A 25,049-nucleotide genomic window follows, 5' to 3' on the forward strand; every position below is an offset into this window, starting at 1 on the left:
AAAAAAACGTAAATTAGAAATCTCATTTGGTGTCCGGGAGAAAGATTTCATCCTTCTGTGATGAATCTTTATGCTGAGAGGAACCTTAATTTTAAAGTTCACAGCACCACAATTCATTTAACAACATTCCTTTAGGTATTGCCCTCTACTGGACAGGGTGTTCAAATAGAGATGAAATTGCATATGCAACACATTTCACTCTCATAATGTCACATATTTCTGAGTGAAACAGAGTATTATTGCTAACACTTCACAAATAAACATTAACATTAGTTAACTACATTAGTTAACATGAACTAACAATGAATAATTTACTTTTATTGTGCTTCATAATTTTGTTAATTTCAAAATCTAGCACGTTAACTATGGAATAAAATTAGGGCTGTCGATTTAACCCATTAATTCAGTGCGATTAATTATTTAAAAACACAACGCAAGAAATCATACCCATGGTAAGGAATATTCCTTCCATCTGAGCAATTCAAGCTTGAAGTACCACCCGTTTTCGAAACTTAAGTAAGCGAAACTTCAGCTGTTTGGGCAACGCGCTAACACACAGAACAAACCACACGCACCGACAGCAGTCAACACAAGATGAGAACACGTTCTTGCATTCAAACACAGCTTGATGGAGTGCAAATACGAACGCAGGGATCTCAAGACGTGTTTTTCCAAGTTTCAAACTATGTTTAACTTGACACAGCGACCTAAAAACGGTATGTTTATGACACGACGCAAACGAGATGCTCCAAAAGAGTCTGACGCAGGTGTGGATTGACACATCCTTAGAAAAGCCCTCATAATAAAAATATCCCAGACTGATTGACAAATTAAATTGCAAAATGGAATGTGTGAACTGTAGGCCAATGATAGGCAGATGACATAAGTTCAATAATATGGAAATAAACAAAATATTGCATACTAAATCCACTTTTTGAATTGTCTTTTTGGTAACACTTTACAATAAGGTTCTATTCGTTAACATTAGTTAATGCATTAGGTATCATGAACAAACAGTTAACAATATATTTTTTAAAGCATTTATTAATCTTTGTTAATATTAGTTAATAAAAATAAAATGGTTGATTTTAAGTTCATGTTAGTTCATAAAGCATTTACTAATATTAACATACACAACTGAGAAATGTATATGCTGAAACTAACATCAACTAAGATTAATAAAAGCTGTAAAAGTATTGTTCATTGTTAGTTCGTGTTAACTAATGTTATATATATTTATTATTTATAATGATTTAAATATAACTATTTATAAGTATTTAATCATTATTGAATTATTGTTATGAGAGGCTTTCCAAGCAGATATTTATATATGCAATCAATTGTGATTAATTAATCGGCATACCATTTAATTAATTCAATTACAAATTTGTATTGATTGACAGCCCTAAAGAAATATGTGTCATTGGGATTTGAACTAATTTTAGTACTTGAATTCAAACATGTATACTTGAACTTGAATTTGCAGTTTTGAACTTGTGCTTTTGGACTTTAACTTAATTTAGGACTTGAATTTGAACATGTTTACTTGAATCTGAATTACATTCAAACATTAAATTCAAATGTACGTGGCACAAATTCAGACAGTTACATTCAGATTACATCTTTTAATACACTGATTCAGGTTATATATTCAGATTTGGGTAAATTTGGAGACATCCGGAGTTCTCAGGAAGAACAATGTATGTAACAATGTATGAGACTATGTAATCCAACTCACTGACCAATCACAATGTAGCTCACAGTTAGAAAAGGATCCGCTTTGAAATAGTGCTAATGTGGGATCATGGCTGAACAAGAGCCACCACCTCTCTCTAGCGCAAGTTATTGTTCTGCCCTGATGCAAACTTCAGAATTAATTAGTGTGACTGGTAAACAGGCTGTTTGATGCATGAAATAAATGTTTATCAGTCATCTGATTTCTGACATGCTTACTTTATCAGAACGCAGCAAAATACAGATAAATACCTAATAAAACCTGGTTCAGAGCACTCAGGACCTCAGACTGGGGCGAAAGTTCACCTTCACAACAGAAAAATGACCCAACATTTGCTACCCATGTTGTAACTACAAGGCAGTAAGCTAATCTTTGCTGCTGTATTTTTTTTTTTTATTATTATTTCTCTACATAACACCCAGGGGATACATCAATCTCTGCTGCTGTTTTGCGAGCCAACCAGCTACTGTTTAAGTTAACACAAGATTGCCAAGTAGTAGTAAGGTCTAGATATATGGAAATAGTAGATATGTGCCAACAAACATTCTAGCTACCTACTGTAACTCACTTTTACTAGTATAGTACACAGATTTAGTATACTTTATGCCACAAGAGTAATGGGTGTCATCAAAATCGTGCACCAAACGGTTTGGTGAGAAAACACGTAGTCTGCGTTTACGCTGACCAACCTACCAATCCAGACCTGACAAATATTAAGTTAGCGTTAGCTTCGCAGTTGCTACAATTTGGACACCTACACTTGAGGCACTTCCAACTTACCATCTAAACTCGAAAAATGAAATAAAAGTAGAGCTGACTATCTAGCAAACATGACATTACACAGAAGGTCGTTGGCTCGTCAAACACAGCAAACAAAAGCTAACTGCCTTTTGGAACCTGTGGCAAACATTTATCTGATAAACATTTATTTCATGCACCTGCCTGTTTACGGATCACACTTATTACTTCTGGATTTTACATCAGGGCAGAACAATAACTTACGCTAGAGAGAGGTTGTGGCTCTTGTTCAGCCATGATCCCACATTGGCACTATTTAACGATCTGAATTCATGCCACGTTCATTTGACTTTCAGGTTTGATGTAATTCAAATTCAAGTAAACATTTTCAAATTCAAGTCCTAAAATTCAAGATCAAGTTCCAGTGGCACATAATTCATTCCACAGTTAACCATTTAAAGTTGTATATGTTAACATTAGATAATGCATTATTAACTAACATGAACTATAAATTAACAAGTGTAAATATAGAGGTGCTGCTCACAGGGGTTCTAAATACAATTATTATTAATTTAATTTTTTATACACAATTTACAATCATATTTAATCAAACTATACAATGGTCACTAAGTCTTTATAGATATTAGTTTCATTTTTTCTGTTAATGCATGATTTTCTGTAAAGCTGCTTTGAAACAATGTGCATGGTAAAAAGCACTATGCAAATAAAAATGACTGTGGAAAGCTACACATTTTTAAAGAGGTTGAAAACAGCTTTGAGTTCCCTGTGCTGTTTTGCACAGAAAGGGAAGTGGAAGGAAGGAGAAAGAATTAGAGCGAGTGTGAGATGGAGGCAGGCAGGCATTTTTCATTGATTGACAGGAGGAGTATGCACAGTAACCCAGGTGGAAAATTACAGTGCAACAGTAACTGAAATGGGACACACTCACTGGATCTGGGTTCCCTGGCCATCCGAGGGTCTGAGGCTGCACAGAGAAAGAGAGAGAATTATGCATGCTGTACATTTTCAGCCCTCTTTCCTTCCATTTTCCACATGCCTGTCAGACATTCTGCACCACCACCTCCTCCTCTACCCTTCACCTTGACTCCAACGTTCATAAATATCACTTTCTAATTGTACCACAACAACACAAGTCTCTAACAGAGGTATCATTTTAAGCAGGGCACTGAGGTGTCACTCAGGCCTGCAGCTCTCATGTATACAATTCAAATGGAGACCAGAGGACAGAAAAGTAAAAGGTTCTTTTCAGAAAGAAAGAATTACCGTTTCATTGAGCTGGACAGGAAGTAACAGTGCATGACTGGTCTAACCAGCCAAAATAACAATGAATAAATAATATTCTCCTGGGGTCCACTTGTCATTTTAGTCAAGGTTTTTTGACTAATTGAATCTTAGTCATATTTTTTTATTTTATTAAACTGTCACATTTTTGCTGCGGTGCTTGTAAGACTTCAGCGAGTTTATTTACATGGACACGAGAAAGCCGTTTATGGCTGGAAAGCGGCATTCCCGTTTACATGCACTGCATTTGTGGCTCTCTCTTTACTCTCGTATACATGCGGCTTGGTCAGTAAGCAGCTTTATCCACAGTAACATAATTTCCCTGCAATGCTTGTGTAAATAGTGTAAATAATAAGCATGGGATCCGAGAAAGACTTCGCCACTTTATTCTCCGTTGCATTCCAGAGTTGTTGTTGTGTTTGTTTCCTTAACTTTTCATCATGATCTACAGCGGTATTTCGATTCAGTAGTGGGGTTTACTTCTTAAAACTCCAGGATTTCCCCAGTGTACTTGGGCGCATATACGCAGACGTGAGGGACAGTAGTCGATATTTAAAATAGTTTACACTGCATGTGTTTTTCCCACTGTACTCCCAGAACTGTTGAATTCTTTTCACTGTGTTGACTTGTTGATATGATGTATGGATCCATCCTAAGACGTTAGTTATCCAGTCTGTTCCACGCACATGCGGGCTCTTCAGAAACTTGTAAGAATGCCACTAATGCATTTACACGGCCACATAAACCGCATTCTCTGGGAGAAACCTAGGTGTGTAATGCACTAGGTAGTCCCTTAAACGGGGTAAGGAAAATGGCGTTTTCATTTACATGACATTTTAGAACACCACTTTCTGCAAAACCCCTGGAATAAACCGTTTTCTTAAGTGCATGTAAACATACACAGTGCATTCAGAAAATATTTAGACGCCTTCTTTTTCTTTACATTTTGTTAAAGACTTATGCTAAAATGCTTTAAATTATTTTATTTTTTTCACATCAATCTATATTCCATACCCCATAATGACAAAGCAAAAACCAGATTTTTGATAACTTTGCAAATTTATTAAAAAAAAAAAAAATGTAAAACTGAAACATTGACATAAGTATCCCATTCCTCTGGATCATCTTTGAGATGTTTCTACACTTTGATTGGAGTCCACCACTGGCAAATTCAATTGTTTGGACATGATTTGGAAAGGCACACACCTGTCTAAGGTCTCTCAGCTGAAAATGCATATATGAGCAAACAACAACTATGAGGTCAAAGGACCTGCCTGCAGAGCTCAGAGACAGGATTGTGTAGAGGCACAGATCTGGGGAAGGATACAAAAAATTACAGCTCCATTGAAGGTTCCCAAGAGCATAGTATCCTCCATAATTCTTAAATGGAAGTTTGGAACAACCAGGACTCTTCCTAGAGCTGGCCACCTGGCCAGATTGAGCAATCAGGGGACCCAATGAACCTGACGGTCACTCTGGTTGAGCTCCAGAGATCATGTGTGGAGATGAGAGAAACTTGCAGAAGGACAACCATCACTGCAACACTCCACTGATCTGGGCTTTATGGCAGAGTGGCTAAACGGAAGACTCTCCTCAGTGCAAGACACATAAAAAAAGCACCTAAATGACTCATAGATTGTGAGAAACAAGATTCTCTGGTCTGATAAAATGAAGATTGAACTGTTTGCCCTCAATTCCAAGCATCATGTCTGGAGGAAACCAGACACCACTCATCACCTGCGCAATACCATCCCAATGGTGAAGCATAGTGGTAGCATCATTCAGCAGCAGGGACTGGTCAGGCTTGAACGAAAGCTGAACACAGCAAAATACAGATATATCCCTAATGAAAACCTGGTCCAGAGCGCTCAGGACCTCAGACTGGGCCGAAGGTTCACCTTCACAACAGGAAAATGACCCTAAGCACGCAGCCAACTTTCTGAATGCACTGTACACTCACTGAGCACTTTATTAGGAACACCTGTATACCTACTTATTCATGCGATTATCTAATCAGCCACTCGTGTGGCAGCAGAGCAATGCATAAAATCATGCAGATATGGGTCAGGAGCTTCAGTTAATGTTCACATCAACCATCAGAATGGGGGAAAAAAAATTTGATCTCAGTTGTTTGGACCATGGCATGATAGGTGGCGCTAGGTGGGCTGGTTTGAGTATTTCTGTAACTGCTGATCTCCTGGGATTTTCACGCACAACAGTCTCTAGAGTTTATTCAGAATGGTGCCAAAAACAAAAAACATCAAGTGAGCAGACGAAATGCTTTGTTGATGACAGACGTTGATGGAGAATGGCCAGACTGGTTCGAGCTGACAGAAAGGCTATGATAACTCAGATAACCACTCTGTACAATTTTGAGCAGAACAGCATCTCAGAATGCACATGTCAAACCTTAATGTGGATGGGCTACAACAGCAGAAGACCACGTTGGGCACTTTATTAGGACCATATTGTTCCTAATCACGGAGTGAGTGTAGGCTGTGGGTTCACTGTTGGGTACAATATAGTTTGCACAACCCCATCATTCAATAACAGTCTCTTTACAAAGCCTGCATTACACTGTGACAGGTTCTCAAAACAATCTACCCTGAAATGCGCCATACATCTTTTTAGGTCAGACTGAAACGACCAGGAACCTTGTTCAAAATAACCTCAGCCGCTCTTACTTAATGTTTGGATACTTCAATAAGTAAGTTGTTGGTGCTAAACCCAGCCAGGTTTGGTGAACTTTCTAGATCAAGGAAAATTTAATTTCTCATAATATGACCCCTTTAGGACAATCTAAAACAACTATCATAAACCTAGAAAAACAAATATAATCAGGGCAGAATTAAAGGAATGATCCTGGAATTTCTTGTATTATTGTATGGAAGGTTTTAAATATCATATTATAGTAATTCTTGGGAACCAAAAAAAAAAAAAAATCTACTGTAACATGAGATATCTTTCCTCTTCCCTTTCTTTATTATTAACAAATATCTTACATGATGCTGTGATGTCAGTGGCAGTGACTGCAACATTCCCCACAAGTCGGCCCTCCTGGCGGATGTTCCTCCGTAGAGCCTCGACCACGCGCTCCTCTGTCATCTCTGGGAGAAGCTCCTGGTCCTCCAAAGGAATATCAAACTGGGTCCAATGATACGCCACTCCCTCACTGCCATGATGATGCACAACATACATGAGTGATTTTCAGTGCTAGGGTTTTCTGATGGGTTGCAAGATGCTCGTTTACTGGCAAAACAGTCAAAAGATCCCACACCTCAAGTCTATATTAAATTCCGGTCACAAGATACGGCTCAAGTCTCTCCTTCAAAGTAAGTGAATGGTAGTTTTATCACCTGTTTTAGCATTGAAAAAGTGGTTGAAAATAAGTCTCCTCAATAAGCCCCACAATTTAAATACTTGGGGTAAAGGGTTTGTTCAATCTACAAGTATGATGAACAGTAATAATGATGCATGCCTTATTTGGTTTAAAATGGTTCATTTGGATTCTATTAGGGGAATTGTAGTTTTTATTAGTTTAGGGAGACTAGTAATTAATCACCAAAACCACAGGATTTTATTCTATTGCATTTTCGATGTATATAAATTTAGACACATTTAGATTTAGCTCAGCCATACCTGAAAGCGGTGATGACAGACTTGGTATAGTATTTGGAAAGGAAAGGATCTCTGGTGAATGTTTCGTTCATCTGAAAAACAAACAGCAGAATAATATTGATTGATCTCAGTTTGCAACAATTAGATTTAAAAAAATGCTGTTCCGAGAGCCTATCTTAGGACCATTAAGATTTTTTGCATTGTGACATTATTGTAAATACAATATACCTTTTTCACATAGACTAGTTCCGGTCCGCACCATTGAGCATTTGTAGTGTATAGAAACTTCCAGTATAGCCTTTATCAATACCAGCGACCACAGGATGGAATTATTGTTTTTAATGAACGATTTCTTAGAAATGCTTAAATCTAAATAACCCTACCTCAGGTTCCAATGATTTCCCAGGGATGAATGAAACTAAGAAAATAGTTTTATGTTAATCGACTGTATGAAAGCGCACATTTGTCACCGGTAAACATTTATCCAATCACTTAACTCAAATTGGAAGGTGTGACTTAATATTTAAGATATTTATATTATATATTATAATATCTTAAGATATTAAGATTCCCGAACAATCGAACACTGAGATGGAAAGGTTCCTTTATTTTATTAATTTAAAGCTGGTCTTTAAACATACAAGGAGATTAAATGAAATACAGTAGTAATGTCATGAGAGCAACGTGAAAATCAGGCTAGTTTTGTTTATTATGTTTATTCATTAGGAATGTACAAATGTATTACTTTTTAAATGTACATTTTGTAGTGTAAAATGTCCTTGTCATGTTTCGTTATTTAATAAAAACATTGTCAGACTCTGAACTGCTGCTTACAGTATGCACTCTTCCCCTTGAAACTACAAATGAGTGCTTTCATACAGTCATACAAGATAAAAATCTGTTTCAGCATCCATGGGAAATAACCCTAACCTGAGGTAGGGTTGTTTAGGTTAAGTACTTCTTATGAATTATACATTAAAAGTAAAAGCACAAAAAATTGCTACTATTGATAAAGGTTATACTTGAAGTGTCTATACCCAACAAACGCTCAATGGAGAGGAACGGAAGTAGCCTTCAACCCTGCGTGAAAAATGTCTACGCACATTCCCAATTCTCAGTAGCTGACTGTAATTGTATTCTTTTTACTGCAATAAAAAAATGTAATAATAATAATAATAATAATAATAATAAACAACATTGAAATTGTAAAGTACACTTTAAAATTATAGAAGTATACATCACAGTAGTATGTGTTGCGCATATTATGGATTTAAAGGAATAGTTCAACTAAAAATTTAAACTAATCATTTACTTGCCCACATGCCTTTCCACATTTTTTCTTCTGCTGAACTCAAACTAAGATTTTAAGAAGAAAATATCAGCTCTGTAGATCTATACAAATGTAAGAGAATGGTAACCAAAACTTCAATATGGAAGTCTTCTGAAGCGATCCAGTCAATTTTGGATGAGAACAGACCAAAATATTTTTTCAATAAATCTTGACATAAGCAGTCTCTTTAGATTTCATGATTTAAAGCTAAATTACTCTTCCTAGCACCATCTAGCACACTGCACATTCGTCAAAAAAATGTAATTGAGCTTGAAATCATAATCGTGCCTCGAGACTGCAATGGCAAGAAGTACAGAGAAAAAAAAAAAAGATATATTTTGGCCAGTTTTCACCCAAAACTGATTAGATCGCTTCAGAACACATGGATTAAACCAATGTAGTCTTATAGGTTACTGCATTGCTTATTGTGTCTGCATGCTTTTTGGAACTTCAAAGTTTTGGTCACCATTCACATGCATTGTATGGACATAGAGAGCAGAGATATTCTTCTAAAAAATTTAATTTGCATTCTGTAGAATAAAGAAAGTCATACACATCTGGGATGGCATGAGGGTGAGTAAATGAGAATTAAACATTTTGGGTAAACTACTCCCTAAAAAGTATTGCTTCGTTTGTTTATGTTTGTTTAATTTTATGTATTTATTTATTGGCTTATTCGTTTCGATTTTGGGGGTAAAATATGAGCAGGATGTTTCTTCATGAGACTCAGCCATAAATAAGCCTGAAATGTGACTAAACCTCTTTATATTGTAGCAAACCACCTTATGATGCTTTATATAACGGCTCCGCAGTGCAATAGGAATTTAGTTTTTTTTTTTAGGCTGGCACAGCTTATGGAGTGACTTGTGCTTTTCAACATGATTGGGAAGAAATACACATATTTGATAAAACGCCCCCTCTGAGACAAGCCTGACAGCAACAGACAGCTGCAAACTACATCAAACAGTAATTGGCCAGCTAGAAACAGCATACAGTCCTGTCTATTATCACAGAGTCTACAGTAAATAATAACCATATGTATCACAGAGAGACAGTGAGGATTAAAACACAAACTGGTTGACCTGTTTAAGAATAGCCAGTAACTTTGTCACAATTCTCTGAAAATTCATATAACATGACAGCTGACATCAAGAGCTAATAGTCTGCCACTCATTGCCATGAGTCTAAAAGCATTTTTTCCACACGTATCAGTGTTTTTTCCATACGGCTCTGCGTATACGAAATGCCGTCAGAAACTTTGCTGTTGTCATGACAATCAGTGCATGTCTTGTTTTCTAACAGCTGGGCACAAAAATCAACAATCTTGTGATATTGTGATATATTTGTGGTATACTGTGTCCCATGATTGTGTGCAAACACATTTTTTGTGGTATCTAAGCCACTTCAAATGCAGCTTTGTGGAACAATTGAAAGGGTAAATACATTTAAAAACTTTAAAAATGTATTTACATATAATCTATTAGTTTTTGCAGTGATTTTAAAAGTGGTTTCAGTTGATGTGGCATGTATTTTAACCTAACTGCCCTAGTAACTGCCAGAAAAATTATTTGAGTACTTTTAGTATTTCTCAACTGGTTTTGCTTCAGGACCAAGATTTTACATTGGACTTTAAGTGACTATCCAACACAGTACCACTATTTTATATCATACAAAAGTAAACAAAAACAAAAAAGTCTTAAATCAAACAATTAAATTTTTATATTTTATTAATATTACAATGAACTGCAGTGAGCCAACAATATGCAAAATGATTTACATGACATTTATGCCAAAATACAATATACTTTGATTGGATGCATGGCCTACAAAAGATTTGGCAAACATTTTTGCTTCCCTTTTAATAGTTGATAACCCTAATTATTTTGCTATCTTCTTTACTATGCAGGACTATTTGGTTAGTTGCATTTTACTATTTGCATTTAGCATTGTTTGTTTTTTTATGATGACTGCAACAGAACAGACCTGCAACCTATTTTCTGGGTCGCAACCCATCAGCTGAGAACCACTGCTGTCTTTAGTTTTAATTAAAAAAAAAAAATGAATACTTCAAAACTTCAAATACATTGAAGAGAACCGAAAAATGTAATTACTCATGCAATTTGATTGAGAATCAAGGATCTCAAAGAAACTCAAGGTTATCAGAATGTTCATGATATAGTAGGCAGGGAAAATTTTATAGAAAATAAACACTTACAATTCCTTCCAAGTCCTTTGCCACTTGTTGGAATTCCGGGCTTTCGGGGTTTTCGTATGCTGGGCTATACTCAGGTTTGAGAAGTTTAATGTGTCCGCTGTAAACCAGTGTGGATGGGCCGTTCTGCTGAAACTTAAACTTATTTTCCAACTCTTTGGACCTTTCTGAAAGAGAGAAACAATTTTTATTAACAAGCTGTCATGAACACAACAAGCTCTGGAAGCAAAGGCCCCTCTTTTGTCATTATGTTGCGGTTACATGACTATTATATATTGTTATGTTTACAATGACATAGTGAAATATACTGTATATCAATAGAAGCCACATCAAAGTGGCCTATGTGTGTATGTTTATACAGACTTCTATTGTCGCACAAAGGAGGCTTAAGTTTACACAGGGGAAAAAAAAAAAAAAAAAAAAAAAAAAAACAGAAAACGCACAAATTACACGCTAAAATGTTGATTGAATAAAAGTCTAGGACCACATTGAAAATCTGTGATTTAAAAATCACATGTAAACCTCAAAATAAAGTTTGAAGATTTATGAAAAATGTACAACAAAGAGATGTTCTAAGATAAAATAAAGAAATAGTCTATTCAAGATTCAGCACCATTTCTAGGTCACTAATCAAATAAGCAAATCTGTGTCAATAACCATGATTTTCTTACTTTCATTGAAGCACGTAAAATAGAACATTCTAAAAATCATGCTGGAATAACTTGGTTCATCAGGTTTTGGAAAAATATATGGAGTCCATGCCAGCTTGAGTGCACGCTGTCATTAAAGCAAAAGAAGGGCATGCATACCAAATTCTGAGAAATTCATGTACATTTTTATGTACATAATGGGGTGAAAAATACATAACATCTGAAAAATGCCAAGCGGAAGTATTTTTACTATTGGTCTCAGACATTTGAACACCACTGAATGCGAAGAGCAAGTTTGCTTAAGGTGATTGGTGAAGCTTTGTACCAAGAAACAGCCACAAGAGAAATCCAACCACTGCGGCCACTACGAGCAGGGCAACGATGACCCCCACGACGATGCTGATCTTCCGCTTTGATGCTGTTCTGTTCATGGTCTTCTGTTCATTTGTCATTAAGTTAACCCGCTCGGGCCCATTCCCTCCCTAAAAACAGAAAAAGAACAAAAACACTCTTGTTAGTCTGTTCCTCAATAGCTCTTCAATTAGTGCCTCCAAAGTTCACCCAAGTTGCACAAGGAACTATTTCTAGTCAGTTTCATTAATTTCATTCACTTTAGTTTCCTCTTTAAATATGTTTGCTTAAATCAGCCAACAAATTGCTTGCTTGTAGTTTACTGCATATTAAGTTGGGATAAGATAAAGTATTTAAACACCGAAAATAACACTTCACCTACAAGAGCTTTAAATGCAAACTAGATTATAAAAAAAAAAGGTTTTTTTTTTTTACTTGGTATGTGGCACCCCCACTTCCCAAAGAGAACAGGAAGTCTCAAAAGACCTTATCCAATCAAAGCAAAGAAAAAAAAAAAAAAAAAGGAAAAAAAAAGTTTGAGGTGTGCTTATCACGTTTGTAACAAAAAATCCTACAAATATTGCGCTCAAAAGCAGGCCATTTGGAATTCAAATAAATAACGTATATGTAAATGCAGGCATGCACTGCTGCTCTCTGCAACACAAGCCAAGACTGGTTTTAGGATTGCAGCATCACAACTAGTTAGGCCCGTTTCTGTCACCTTACACACACAAAAGCCAGAAAGCTACATGACAACCATGTCAGCCAACAATGGTTCAGAGTGTCAGACTATTTCGCATGCATATTTTAAAATGGCGAGTAAATAAAAGAAAATTAAAAATGGGTTTGAATCAGCTAGATGAATATCTTGTAAACCCATATAGAAAGAAACCCTTGCCTGCCTTCAAATTGGGAGGTAAATCTGTTGTCGCTAAATGGGAGTATGTTGGCTTCCAACTTAAATACTGAAGGTTCAATCCCAAACAGGGGTGAGAACACAATTCAGGGTTTACCACAGCACTCTTAAATTCAAGAAGAAACAGCATATGCAACCCATTTTACTTGCATCATGTGCTGTATTTGTGTAAAACAGGATATTCAATGAAAAAAAATGAAAAAAAGTAGGGCAGTACTTGGTTTTATCCATCCTAAATTGATTGGATCGTGAAAAGTGGGCGTTCCATACCAGAATGTAGCCACACCTGAAAGAGTTTGCAGTTGATTGTGGAGAACTACTCTCTCAAGTATGAGTATTAAGAAAGTAAATTAGGACATTTTTTATTTCATATTGATTTTAACCTAAGACAGAGGGGCAAGACAGTTTTTAATGTGTCTGCACAATTGCAAGCAACTGATTAAATTGCTTCATTTAATAGGTCTGTATTTGGAAACGGGTTTAATTCATGGCATGATTTTGCAAGGTATGGTTTATGTACTGTTGTGACATATTTGAACTTGCTGCATATTCAGAATTCTCAGAGGATGAAAGACTACCAAATACCAACAGCAGACATCTACTACAGCCAGGCATTTAAGGCCAGCCTCCTCTCTAATTTCCACAGTTTATTGACTCCACAAAAAAATCTCTAATTGTCCATAAATCACCCATTCCCTACCACAGAGGTACAACAGTGAAGTTAAACAGGGACTGCAAATTGATCCAAGTGCATTGCACTTTTTTACTGAAAGCAAATGCACAAACAGTGAGGAAAGGGGTGCAATTAAAAAGTGGTTAGAAATTGGAGTGTCTGCACCCTGGGAGAAGAGGAATCAGAACACCATTAGGGACCGAGAAACACAATGGTATTAAATCAATTTGTCAGATGTGCTACCCCCCTTAAGATCCAGGCTCGATTACGACAGTTTACGATAACTCATCACAATTAAAGCCATTCTTACTGTAGCTTAGCTGGCAGTCAAGCTGCCTAAATTGGAATTTTTGAATAGCTATTATGGCATAAGATTAAGAGAATCATTGAGGAACTGGGGGTCACTTGCTGCTGTGGGTATCTGTTATCAGTCACCCTAATCACAGCCTAATAACACCATTACATGGCATGATTCTACCCATAACCCTCTGGAAAATGCCATACAGAAGATGTATCACCCTTATGCAGGGCCATAAGCTAAACAGAAGTGTATCTTTCTCACTTTTATCATCTGGGGTAGACAAATTTAATTAGATGCTCCTTCACAGGTGTAATCTGCATAATGATGGTGTGCGTTTATTCTGTGAAGTGAGGATTTCTTAGAGAATGGAGTGATAATACCATAATTAAATATTACGGTGTGCATCAAGCTTTAACATGGAACAAACAGAAGGAACCATTGTATATCAAAGCAAAATAACACACCTGGTCTCATAGACACACGTTACTACACATTTTTGCTTAATTATTTTAACGTGGCTTGTTATACATATCATAGCAGCTTCCAGAAAAAGAAAAAAAAGAGCTGCTAAATCAAAAATTACTTCTTTCAAACAGCAGATTATCAGTTTATAAAAATGTTTTTGCCCTGTTCCTCACACAGTGCTGTCTTATTACATCTAAACACTTCAAATATACAGCGTTAGGTTGTAAGGATATGCATTTTAACATATGCATTACATAAACTAAATTTTCAAGCTTATTCAAGCACAAATCAAATTGTGCAGTATTGCTCAACTGATAGAGCATTGCAATTGCGATGGAAAGGATTGGGGTACAAGTCCTGAAGAGCATGCAAGTCAACACATGAGCCGAAAGTGTAATAGATGCACCACAAAATAATGGGTTGCTTCAGCAATTCCATTTTTCATTTCACATTTGCTTTTTAGGTTTATCAGTTAGGCTGAGGTTGAAGGTTTAGAATAGGGAAGTATGTTTTGTTGATTTAAACTCGACAGAGCATTAACCTTAAAAACCTCATCCGTTTGGGAGAAAATGTAACTCACTTTTAGCGTCACTCAGTGGGCATTACACCTTGGAACTGCCGAGATGTATAAGGAACCACGTAATATTCTGAAAAAATGTCGCACATAATGAGTTCAGGCTCAAAATAACTTCATACAAGCTAGTTTACTTGGTCACATATCGCCAGTGCCACTTTAAGCACTGAGGGATTGATCTCTGCAATATAAAATACTATGCATTGTACTTGATAAAGCTGTATCTATGTTTCCCACACTTTGACCAATTAATTTTAAATGACATTTCCTCGCATTTGTAATTACAGGTTATGTTTTTATTTTTTTAAAATCATACAGATTGCACTCATAAACAGACATTTCTAGCAGATAGAATATTTCAGAGCTAAGTATAACCAGAAATATTTTTATTTCCATGGCTTTCCATTACTTATTAAAAGAACTCATGAAATCAAAATTTCAAATCGAGTTGTGGCTTAATCAATCTACAGTATATGCTAGCGTACTGCTAAAAAAAAAAAAAAAAAAAAAAAAATTAAGCTTTAGCAGATTTTACACACAAAGAATGTATTATATATTTATATACAAAATATACAGTCTTTCTCTTGTGGGAAAATGGGCCAAAAATATTGTTGACTCATGGTGTACTACACAGATTTAGTCTATTTTAATGCTCTCAAGAATGAGATTGTCCCTCTCCTTTTAACCACCTGCACCGATTAACAAGCAAACTTCCAAAATGCCTAGTCAGTATTATGCTGCTATGAGGATTTCCCACAGCAAAGGGTGTTCATATCCTTAAAGGGGTCATGACATTTTTTTTATTTTATTATTATTTTATAATTTCCCCTGATATCCACTTATAAAAGTTAGTAAACAATTTTCACACAGTTATGATTTTGTAATATGAGAATTTTCCACCCTGCGGCCTTAGCGTGTCCTTTAAAACTCTAGGTAAACACCCACTGTTATGATTACACACATAATGAACATTGTGCAGCCTCTTGAATAAAGCCATATGAAACTCAATCAGAAGACAGCATGAACCAGCTCCAAAACAACAAAACCTATATTTCAGGGTTTACACATCCAACGCACGTCAAACATAACATCCAACACAAAATAACAATAGCAATTCTCACAGTTACACTCTCACTGTGTTTAGTCTCACTGTAATAGATGCAGCAAAGATTATTGACTCAACTTTTATCTGATTTTGATCTAGTACTACCACATACCGGTACTGTTTGAATGTGTTGTAATGCTCTAGTGTTTGCATTCAAGAGTTTCAATAGTAACGCGAGGTCTTGCATTAGTACTTGACTTCTTCCCTTAGCCATCTACTTTTATAGTTTTCATTTACAGAAATTAGGATTGTTCAGATACATCTGCCAACAAATGTATACTGTGCAGGAAAACTGACACCTGAACATACACGTCAAACTAGGAAAGTCGTACTTCTCATTCTAGAGAGCATTATACTGTATTGGACAAATGTAAGTCCTGCTGTAGAGGCAGTCATTTGTAAAAAAACAAATACGCCTGTGTATGCAAGACGCATCATCAATATTTTATAATATTTAAATTAGGGCTGTTAATTTAACACGTTAATTCAGAGCATTACATTAAAAAAAAAAATCTGTCCGCAGAATTGCCCCTCACTGGATGTTTTTGAGTAAACTCTGTTGTGCTTGAAAATCCTAAGAGATCAGCAGTTACAGAAATACTCAAACAAGCCCGTCTGGCACCAACAATCATTACACAGTTAAAATCACAAAGATAAAAAACGTTCCCCCCATTCTAATGGTTCATGTGAAAATTAACTGAAGCTTAGTTAATTAACCCATATTTGCATGATTTTAAGCATTTCAATGCTGCCACACAATTGGCTGATAGATAATCTCATGAATAAGTAGGTGTACAGGTGTTCCTAATAAAGTGCTCAGTGAGTATATAGTCAAATACATCAAAATATTTAAATCATATATTTATTTATTTTTGGGGGGTGGGGGCTTTTTCGGCAAGTAATAAAAGTATGCGACACCTCCTTTGAAAGTATAATTGAGAAAATTATTCAGCTTTGATGGGTTTGTCCACTGTGCAGCAGATAATTGTACTATTTTAGGGTTTGAGAAGTTTTATGAAACCTATGAGACAACTTTAAAAACATTAGTAAATGCTTGGTTTGTTTTTATGACAACTTCTGTGAAGCTCTTCAAAGTATAAAAAAAAAGAAATACACCTTAGACACTCAAATTCCTTTTGCAAAATTGTCCGAATTGGTTCATCAAATTTGAGGATTTAACAAATGTTGCTTAAAACCATATACCAATAATCCCTGAACAGTGATGATATTTTTCATGAAAAAAGTGTGGCTCACGTTTCCCGTTTCCTCCTTTCACCCCACAACGAATTCCTTTACACTGGTGCTGAAACCCAGGATCTTAGAGGAAATATACACCAGCATGGAGTCCTCACCATTGGCAGAAGTCATCAAGTCTCTTGCCAGTATGCATCACGCTCAACATCAAGCCCTTCTTGAGCTGCGCCCGGACCAGGTTTGCCGATTCCAGGAGGTGCTCCAGGCTCAAGCAGGGTTCTTACTGAACCAGGAAAAAGCCCCAGACGCGACCCCGGAAAGCATCGACAACACTTCCGTTCGTTGAAGATGGACGTGCGTGGGTGCCCATTTGCCTTCACTCAACAGTTCCGGACGCCTGCCGGAAGTTGCTGCTGGCTGAGGACCACAACGCAGAGGGAGTCATCGATCCTGTGGTGCTGGAACAGCTTATCTACCATCTGACGAAAGGAATGGCGAATGGGTCCAGTGCCACCGCCCGATGTCACTGGAGGAGGCCGTCCAACTGGCTGAGGATCATATGTCAGCGTATCATCTGTCCCTTGGTTACAGCCAATCTCGGTACCGCCCAAGCCGGCTCCCCGTTCGCAGGGGTTTTCCCTGCTGCCGGTGGCCCTGATGTCTCTTCGCTCTCCCCCTCAGGTGGTTGAACCCTCTGACACAGGTGTGGGTGTAACGCCTGGGCTGGCCTGCTGGAGTTGCGGGGAACCCAGGTATTTCCGGGACCAACGCCCAGGACAGCACATGGACATCGCTTTGTATTGGTTCTGGTGGACTATGCAACGTGATATCCGGAAGCAGTACCTCTCACAACATCTCAGCACGTAGTGTTGCGGAGGCACTCTTCAGAATAATCACCCCAGTGGGGAATCCGAAAGAAATCCTCACTGACCAGGGCACTACGTTCATGTCATGTACACTACGCGAACTATACGAATTGTTGGGTATTAAACCGATTCGCACCAGTGTTTACCACCCACAGACAGAAGGGTTGGTGGAACAATTTAATAAAACCCTGAAAAATATGATTTGTAAGTTTGTACATCAGGATGCTATAAATTGGGATAAGTGGCTTGATCCCGTTATTTGCGGTTCAAGAGGTCCCACAAGCCTCCACAGGGTTTTCCCCATTTGAGCTGCTGTATGGGCAGCGACCGCGCAGTGTGCTCAACATCATGTGGAAAGCTTGGGAGGAGGGACCTTCAAACAGCAAAAATTAAATTCAGTACATTCTTGATCTTAGAGCAAAACTCCACACTTCAGGTCAGTTAACACAAGAGGATTTGCTCCAAGCTCAAGAACACCAAAGCCGACTGTATGACAGGTGTACCCAGCTATGGGAATTTGCACTGGGAGACAAAGTGCTTGTACTACTCCCAACGTCAAGCTCTAAATTACTCGCCAAGTGGCTAGGGCCCTTTGAGGTCAAACGACGTGTGGGAGATCTCGATTATGAGGAAAGGCGAACAGATAGAGGTGACGCATCAAATATACCATCTCAACCTCCTGAAATTATGGAGGGAGTTGGTCCCTATGACATTGGTAACGGTGGTTCCGGAGAGGGCGGAGCTCGCCGGAGGTGAACTTAAAAGCCAATCAATCATGTCATCCCGGTCAGCACCACATCGAGACAGAGCCCAGAGTAGTGGTACGTAGCCATCCCTACCGACTGCCCGAAAACAAGAAAAAAATAGTTTGGGAAGAATTGGATGCAATGCTCGATATGCGAGTAACAGAAGAATCCCACAGTGATCGGCCCAGCCCGGTTGTTCCATTCCCTAAGAGCGACGGGTCAGTACAGTTCTGTGTGGATTATAGGAAAGTCAATGCGGTGTCTAAATTTGATGCACATCCAATGCCTCGTATTGAGGAGTTGCTTGATCAGTTGGGCACAGCTCGTTTTTACTCAACACTGGATTTGACAAAGGGTTATTGGCAGATCCCGTTAACGCCAATGTCCCGCGAAAAAACAGCTAAACGGTGTGGAGAAGGCTTACACCAATTTGTGACACTTCCGTTCGGTTTGTTCGGGGCCCCAGCTACGTTTCAGCACCTTATGGACCGAATCCTCAGACCACACTCTGCTTATGCTGCTGCCTATCTGGATGGCATCATTATATACAGTTATGATTGGCAGCAGCACATGCATGCTGAGGTTCAAGGTGGTCCACAGGTCAGGGGTGCAGATGGCTGTCACGGACTTACTTTCCAGAAATGGGGGAGGGGGAGTGGTGGGCAGACCAGATGACTCCCCGGCCTAAGATGGGCAGTGGGGGTATGTGGCAGCGGGGTGTGGTCGAGCGTTCGTCCGGAGCGAGAGAAAGCGGTAAGGGTGCACACACCCGAGCGCTATAATGTCTAACACCTGTTTCTGATTGCAATAAGCACTGGGGAGAGCGATATAAGGAGGAACCACGCCAGAGGTGAGAGTCACGCTTCAACAGCATAAGTTATTTGTTTGTGTGGAAGCTGAAAAGCTATTTTTGAGTGGCATATCATTAAAGACCAACCTTTTGAGTTGAAGCTCACATTTCCTCCTTTCACCCCACAACAAACTCCTTTACAAGGAAATAAGCAAAATAGGAAATGCTAATCATTCACAAAACTGTTGTGTCATTTTGTGCCAATGAGTCCATCTATATGCTAGTATATTATAGTATAGACTATTATTTACCAATTGTCTTTAAAATATTTAGAAAATTTGACACTATCTGGGCATTTTGTAGATCTATTTGTTGATAAATATAAGTGTTGGGTCCATGTAAGAGTGTTTAGTAAAACTCCCATACATTTAAGGGCTAAGAGGTCACAAAAGAAAACCACTTCAGGGCTATCGAAATCATTTTAAGCATGGTGAGAAACAGGATTAGGAAAAATGAGGCATAAGAAATGTCTGTCTGTGACAATACTGTATTTTCAGATACAGTAGGTCCTGTTTGGTCTTGCTCATACAATTAAGCTGAAACTAAGGACAAGGTTGAACTACGCTTTAAACCCAAATACTGCATGCCCCTTCCATCATGCTGCCTGGTATTGTCTATAAACCACATTTTAACATGTGATCAACAGCAAGCTATTTACAGTACACAACAGGCCTACAACTAGTATTAGTGGGCATTCATGTCAGAACACAACCTAAAAAAACCAGTGATGTTGCTTGTGTATGTTTTTACCTTCCCAAGGCAACTACATAGAAGAAATGCCATCCATTCCAAAAACATTTTTGTATTGCTTTCATCCTTATTGCTTAGAAGGGAGCAGATAACCGCAGGTCTAGATAGGATAAGGACAGCTGAGAATATAAACACTGGCAGGCTCAGTACCATCAGTCCATTTAAAAACATAAAACATAATAAAACAATCAAATCCAACCTAGTTTAAAAGCACTGGCTTTTGGCCACAAGGAAAAACAGCAAGTTTTTCAAAAGAACAAATGCGAAAAAGAGAGGCCTTCTTGAGAAAACAGCAGGCTAAAAGTTTCTTCAGTACCACAAGTGAATTTTTAAACATAAAATACTGATCAGAGGTATGGTGCACAAAATGGACTTGAAGTAAACAAAACAGAAACATGTAAAATGTTATACAAAGTTTGGTTAAAGTTTTAGGCAATATTAGCCAGGAATCTCAGAAATTCCTCTTACATATAGTAAGTTTGAGAGCATGGCAGGGTGTTTTACAGTATTCTTATACCTTATAAACATTTTCAAATTGAAGTTTCCATTAAATTATTTTCAGGAGTTATTTGTCTAAACAACCTACCTTTACTGAAATAAGTTCATCTGTGATAGCCTAAGAAAAACTAAGACAACAGCAACCGGTAATGCTCTGGGAATACTTGAGGATTCTGACAATCAAGTTACAACAGGCCTTAGGAACAGAAGAGACTGCAATACCTGGAAATCTAGGTGTGTTTAACAGGAAGCAGACCTAGATAGATCTGCAAACAGTGTCTCCCCCTATTGCAGTGAAGGTCTTACAAATGGCAGATATGGCTTCATCCATCTTATTCCAGTCAACATATTTAGGTAATTGGTTGTCATCATTAAATGACAACACATCAAGCCAATGCATAGACAGAAAACAAAATGTGTATCCTTACCACTACAAACAAATGCTTACCCAATATGGGCCTACAGTAGCTTGGTTTTGGGTACTACAAGGCACAAGCATTGTGCTGTGGTAATTTGTCAAGAATGACAAACGAAACTGTGGATTTGATTACTGGGAACACTGCATCACACCCACAGGATAAATGTTACGAAAAAGTAGCCAAGCCCAAAGGTGTAGGCTACATCCTTCCATTCACAACTCACTGAGAAGGATTAACACTTGAATATTTAAAATTTGAAAAATGAAAATCCTCTCATGATTTACTTACCTTTAAGCCATCCCAGATGTGTATGATTTTCCTTCTTCAGCAGAACAGAAGTGATGATTTTTAAAAGCACTTTTCAGCTCTGTTTGTCCATACAATGGAAGTAAACGGGTGCCATCAGGCTGCTGGCTGTGTGAGGGTTCAGAAGGCATATTTAGGCAGCATAAAAGTAATCCACACAAATGTCTTTTGAAGCAAAGTGATAGGTTGGTGTAAGAAATAAATTGATAATTAGAAAATTTTTAACTTGAAAATTGTTGCTTCTGCCCAGTGCTGGATTGTGGTTTGAAATGACCGAACTCTCGTGTGTCGTTCTTTCCTCTGTTGTATACACAGCGCACTTCCGTCTTCTCACATGAATGCACCATTGCGCTTAAGTCACACGACAGCAATGTGATTCGTCCACTGCTGGCAGGAAGCGATTGTTTAAAGTTTTAATTATCCATTTATTTTTTACACAAACCTATCATTTTGCTTCAGAAGACATTCACTGATTGACTGTTGTGTGGATTACTTTTATGCTGCCTAAATAATGCCTTTTAGACCATCAAATAGCCAGGAGTCTAATGGCACCTGTTTACTTCCATTGTATGGACAGAGCTGAAATGTGCTTATAAAAATCATCACTTCAGTTCTGCTGAAACAGGAAAGCCATACATATCTGGGATGACTTAAAAGGTAAAGTAAATCAAGAGAGGATTTTAATTTTTGGGTGAACTAACCCTTTAACATAGCACAACCAAAAAGACTATTGAAAGTGAATATTAGCATGCTAAGTACATGCTGGTTGGAAAGCACAGCATTTGTTCGCCTACCTGTCCTCAATGTTAGCTTAAGCTCCACTCTTCATCTTAATTGTAACCCCCAAAACTCCAACATAACAGACAATCTTCTTAATCTCAACATAACAAAACAAACAAGTATCCCCCTTTATATTCATCTTGCTCAAGAACACATAAAATAATGCTTAAATTTACATTTACCCTATTGAGAACCATGCAAAGTATGCTGGAAATCCCCTGCCCAGTTTCATCAATGCTACATTAACAACACAAAACGTATTAATGTAGTCCCAACTCAACTGGATTAAATAAACTTCCATTTTACAAATATAAAATGGTTAGAATGCAATGAAATCAAGTTGACTAAATATTCTAGAATTGAGTTGCTTTAGTTTATTTTAAGTAAACTGAACAAGCAGCAAAAGTCATTTTTAGTCTATCCATCCATCTATCAAGCCTTTATTGGGGTTAAACTGTGTATTTTCTCACAATTCACTACACACACAGCTATACACATTATCCAAAACTAAACTAAAAACAGAAGCTTAGTGGGTGTTTCCAAAAATGTAAATTATCAGCAAATTTTCTCACCCTCAGGCCATCCAAGATGTATCTGATTTTCTTTCTTCATCAAAACAGAATTTAAGATTTTTAGGATTTCATTTCTGGCCTCTTCCTTTAAACAATGCAAGTGAATTTACTCCATTTTCTGACGGTCCAAAATGCATATTTAGGGTGCATCAAAATAACCCACACGACTCCAGTCGACAAATACATTTCTTCTGTGTTTTTAAATTGTTTCGGACTGTTTTGGTTTGTGAACGGCGCTTGGTCTGTGGCCTGTGCAAGTTTCTCTTGTAAACAACGACGCGCTTCCTGCCTCCTCCTCCATGCATGACCTTACCAACGAGCTTACGTCATCCCTCTCATGAGCGCGCGTAACATAGATGTACGGAAGTGAACATTTGTAGTTAAAAAGTATATAAGTATTGTTTTGTTTTAAAAAATAAATCAAACGTTTGGGTTCAGAAGAACTTTATTTGTCGACTGGAGTCATGTAGATTATTTTGATGCACCCTAAACATGCATTTTGGACCTTCAAAAAAATGGAGTACATTCACTTGCATTGTATAAAAGGAGGAGGTCTGAAATGAAATCCTAAAAATCTTAAATTCTGTTTCGATGAAGAAACTCAGATACATCTTGGATGGCCTGAGGGTGAGTAAATTATCAGCAAATTTTCATTTTTGGGTGAACTATTCCTTTAAAGATCAAACTAATGATTTGCTCTGCTCAAAGCACTTTACAGATCACAGATCAACCAGAGACAGTCATTACAACACTGAATGGATCTTGCATACTAAATTGACCCACAGGGAGTGTACCTATGAGTATGCCTGGTTAACATTCCCACCAAGCTCTTTTGATGGTTAACCTGGTGTATTCCATGACAAGTAAATGTCCGCAAACACATAGGCTACACATTGTCCTCACAAAACAAACAAACAAACAAACAAACGAGTTCAGTACCTTTTAGGAATGTCTTTAAAAACATTGTTACTAATTTGTGATCCCACATTCATATTCTGTCCAAGTTCCCAGGAGTTTAAACTTGAACGCTCAACTTCAAAAGAATTTAAACTTTTATGAACAGCTTATTAGTAGTGATGAACTATACACAACTATGTACACAATTTTTTACCTCACCGAAACCATATTTAAAGTTACGGTTCACGTTTCACGTTGACACCTGTCTGAGTCAGGCTTGTGCAATCAATGTAAAATATTTTGACTCAGACAGGTGTGAAACATCCGAGACGGAATCGCAAATTTTAACATAGTGAGAATTTAAATTGACAGAAACATACAAAATGCTATTTTAATCAATGTGCAAAGAAAAACATACTTACATGTTCATACTTAGCAGAACTCATGTTGTTTTTGAAAACTAGTTCAGCGTCAGAAGACACCAAACAAACAAGCAGTCAAGGAGGAGGATGCACTCTTTGGTTTTCCGATCAAAACACCACTTCTTTCTGGAGGTTTGGGTGAAATACTATAACTTGTGAAAGAATGCTCAAGCGAGTTTCCTCGCCTGTCAAAGTTTCAAACAGTGAGTCGCATCTCCGTCACACCTGTCAGTAGTTTCACTGGCCACGACAAACAAGGTATGACTACTTCCGTCACTCCCGCACACACAGGCAGGTGTTTTAATAGTGTTCCGAGCGGAAAAGTTGCTAGTAAACTGCTGGAAATCTTTTGCTTTTCGTAGGGATTATTGTTTACTGGGCTATGTCAACAGGAATATTTTTTAAATTTGCATTGAAGCTATTTCTGTGACCAAGTTCAATTTTAAATAAATAGAATTTGTTTCATTTTGATTTCAGAATTACTATTTTTGGCAAAGCCAATTGCTGACGTGGTTGAGCCACTGGCTTGACACACTTGCACTCATGATGTCTATCATCCATCCATCTATCTATCTATCTATCTATCTATCTATCTATCTATCTATCTATCTATCTATCTATCTATCACGCTTTCTTTTCTATCTATCACTCTTTCTTTTCTATCTATCTATCTATCTATCTATCACTTTCTTTTCTATCATCTATCTATCACTCTTTTCTATCTATCTATCTATCTATCTATCTATCTATCTATCTATCTATCTATCACTCTTTCTTTT

At 37.5% G+C, this 25,049-nt stretch overlaps 1 protein-coding gene across 2 annotated transcripts in view; it reads right to left on the bottom strand.

Moving 5' to 3' along the window:
• LOC127422470 (suppressor of tumorigenicity 14 protein homolog) overlaps positions 1–24,505 on the bottom strand; it is a 52,880-nt gene extending 28,375 nt beyond the window's left edge. Inside the window, exons 1-6 of one of the 2 annotated variants that reach the window (XM_051666000.1) lie at positions 24,271–24,505; positions 11,911–12,067; positions 10,939–11,102; positions 7,415–7,485; positions 6,778–6,947; positions 3,423–3,458 (exon numbers count right to left, since the gene is read on the bottom strand). In XM_051666000.1, the coding sequence (XP_051521960.1) occupies positions 3,423–3,458; positions 6,778–6,947; positions 7,415–7,485; positions 10,939–11,102; positions 11,911–12,067; positions 24,271–24,294 (622 nt within the window). In that variant the 5' untranslated portion in view covers positions 24,295–24,505. Of the gene's footprint in view, positions 1–3,422; positions 3,459–6,777; positions 6,948–7,414; positions 7,486–10,938; positions 11,103–11,910; positions 12,068–20,962; positions 21,035–24,270 lie in introns of those variants that run through there. The other variant, XM_051666001.1, reaches the window with a different exon arrangement.
• Between the last annotated feature and the right edge of the window lie 544 nt (positions 24,506–25,049).

The sequence above is a fragment of the Myxocyprinus asiaticus genome, chromosome 31 (genome assembly GCF_019703515.2).
Source record: "Myxocyprinus asiaticus isolate MX2 ecotype Aquarium Trade chromosome 31, UBuf_Myxa_2, whole genome shotgun sequence".
Taxonomy (NCBI): domain Eukaryota; kingdom Metazoa; phylum Chordata; class Actinopteri; order Cypriniformes; family Catostomidae; genus Myxocyprinus; species Myxocyprinus asiaticus.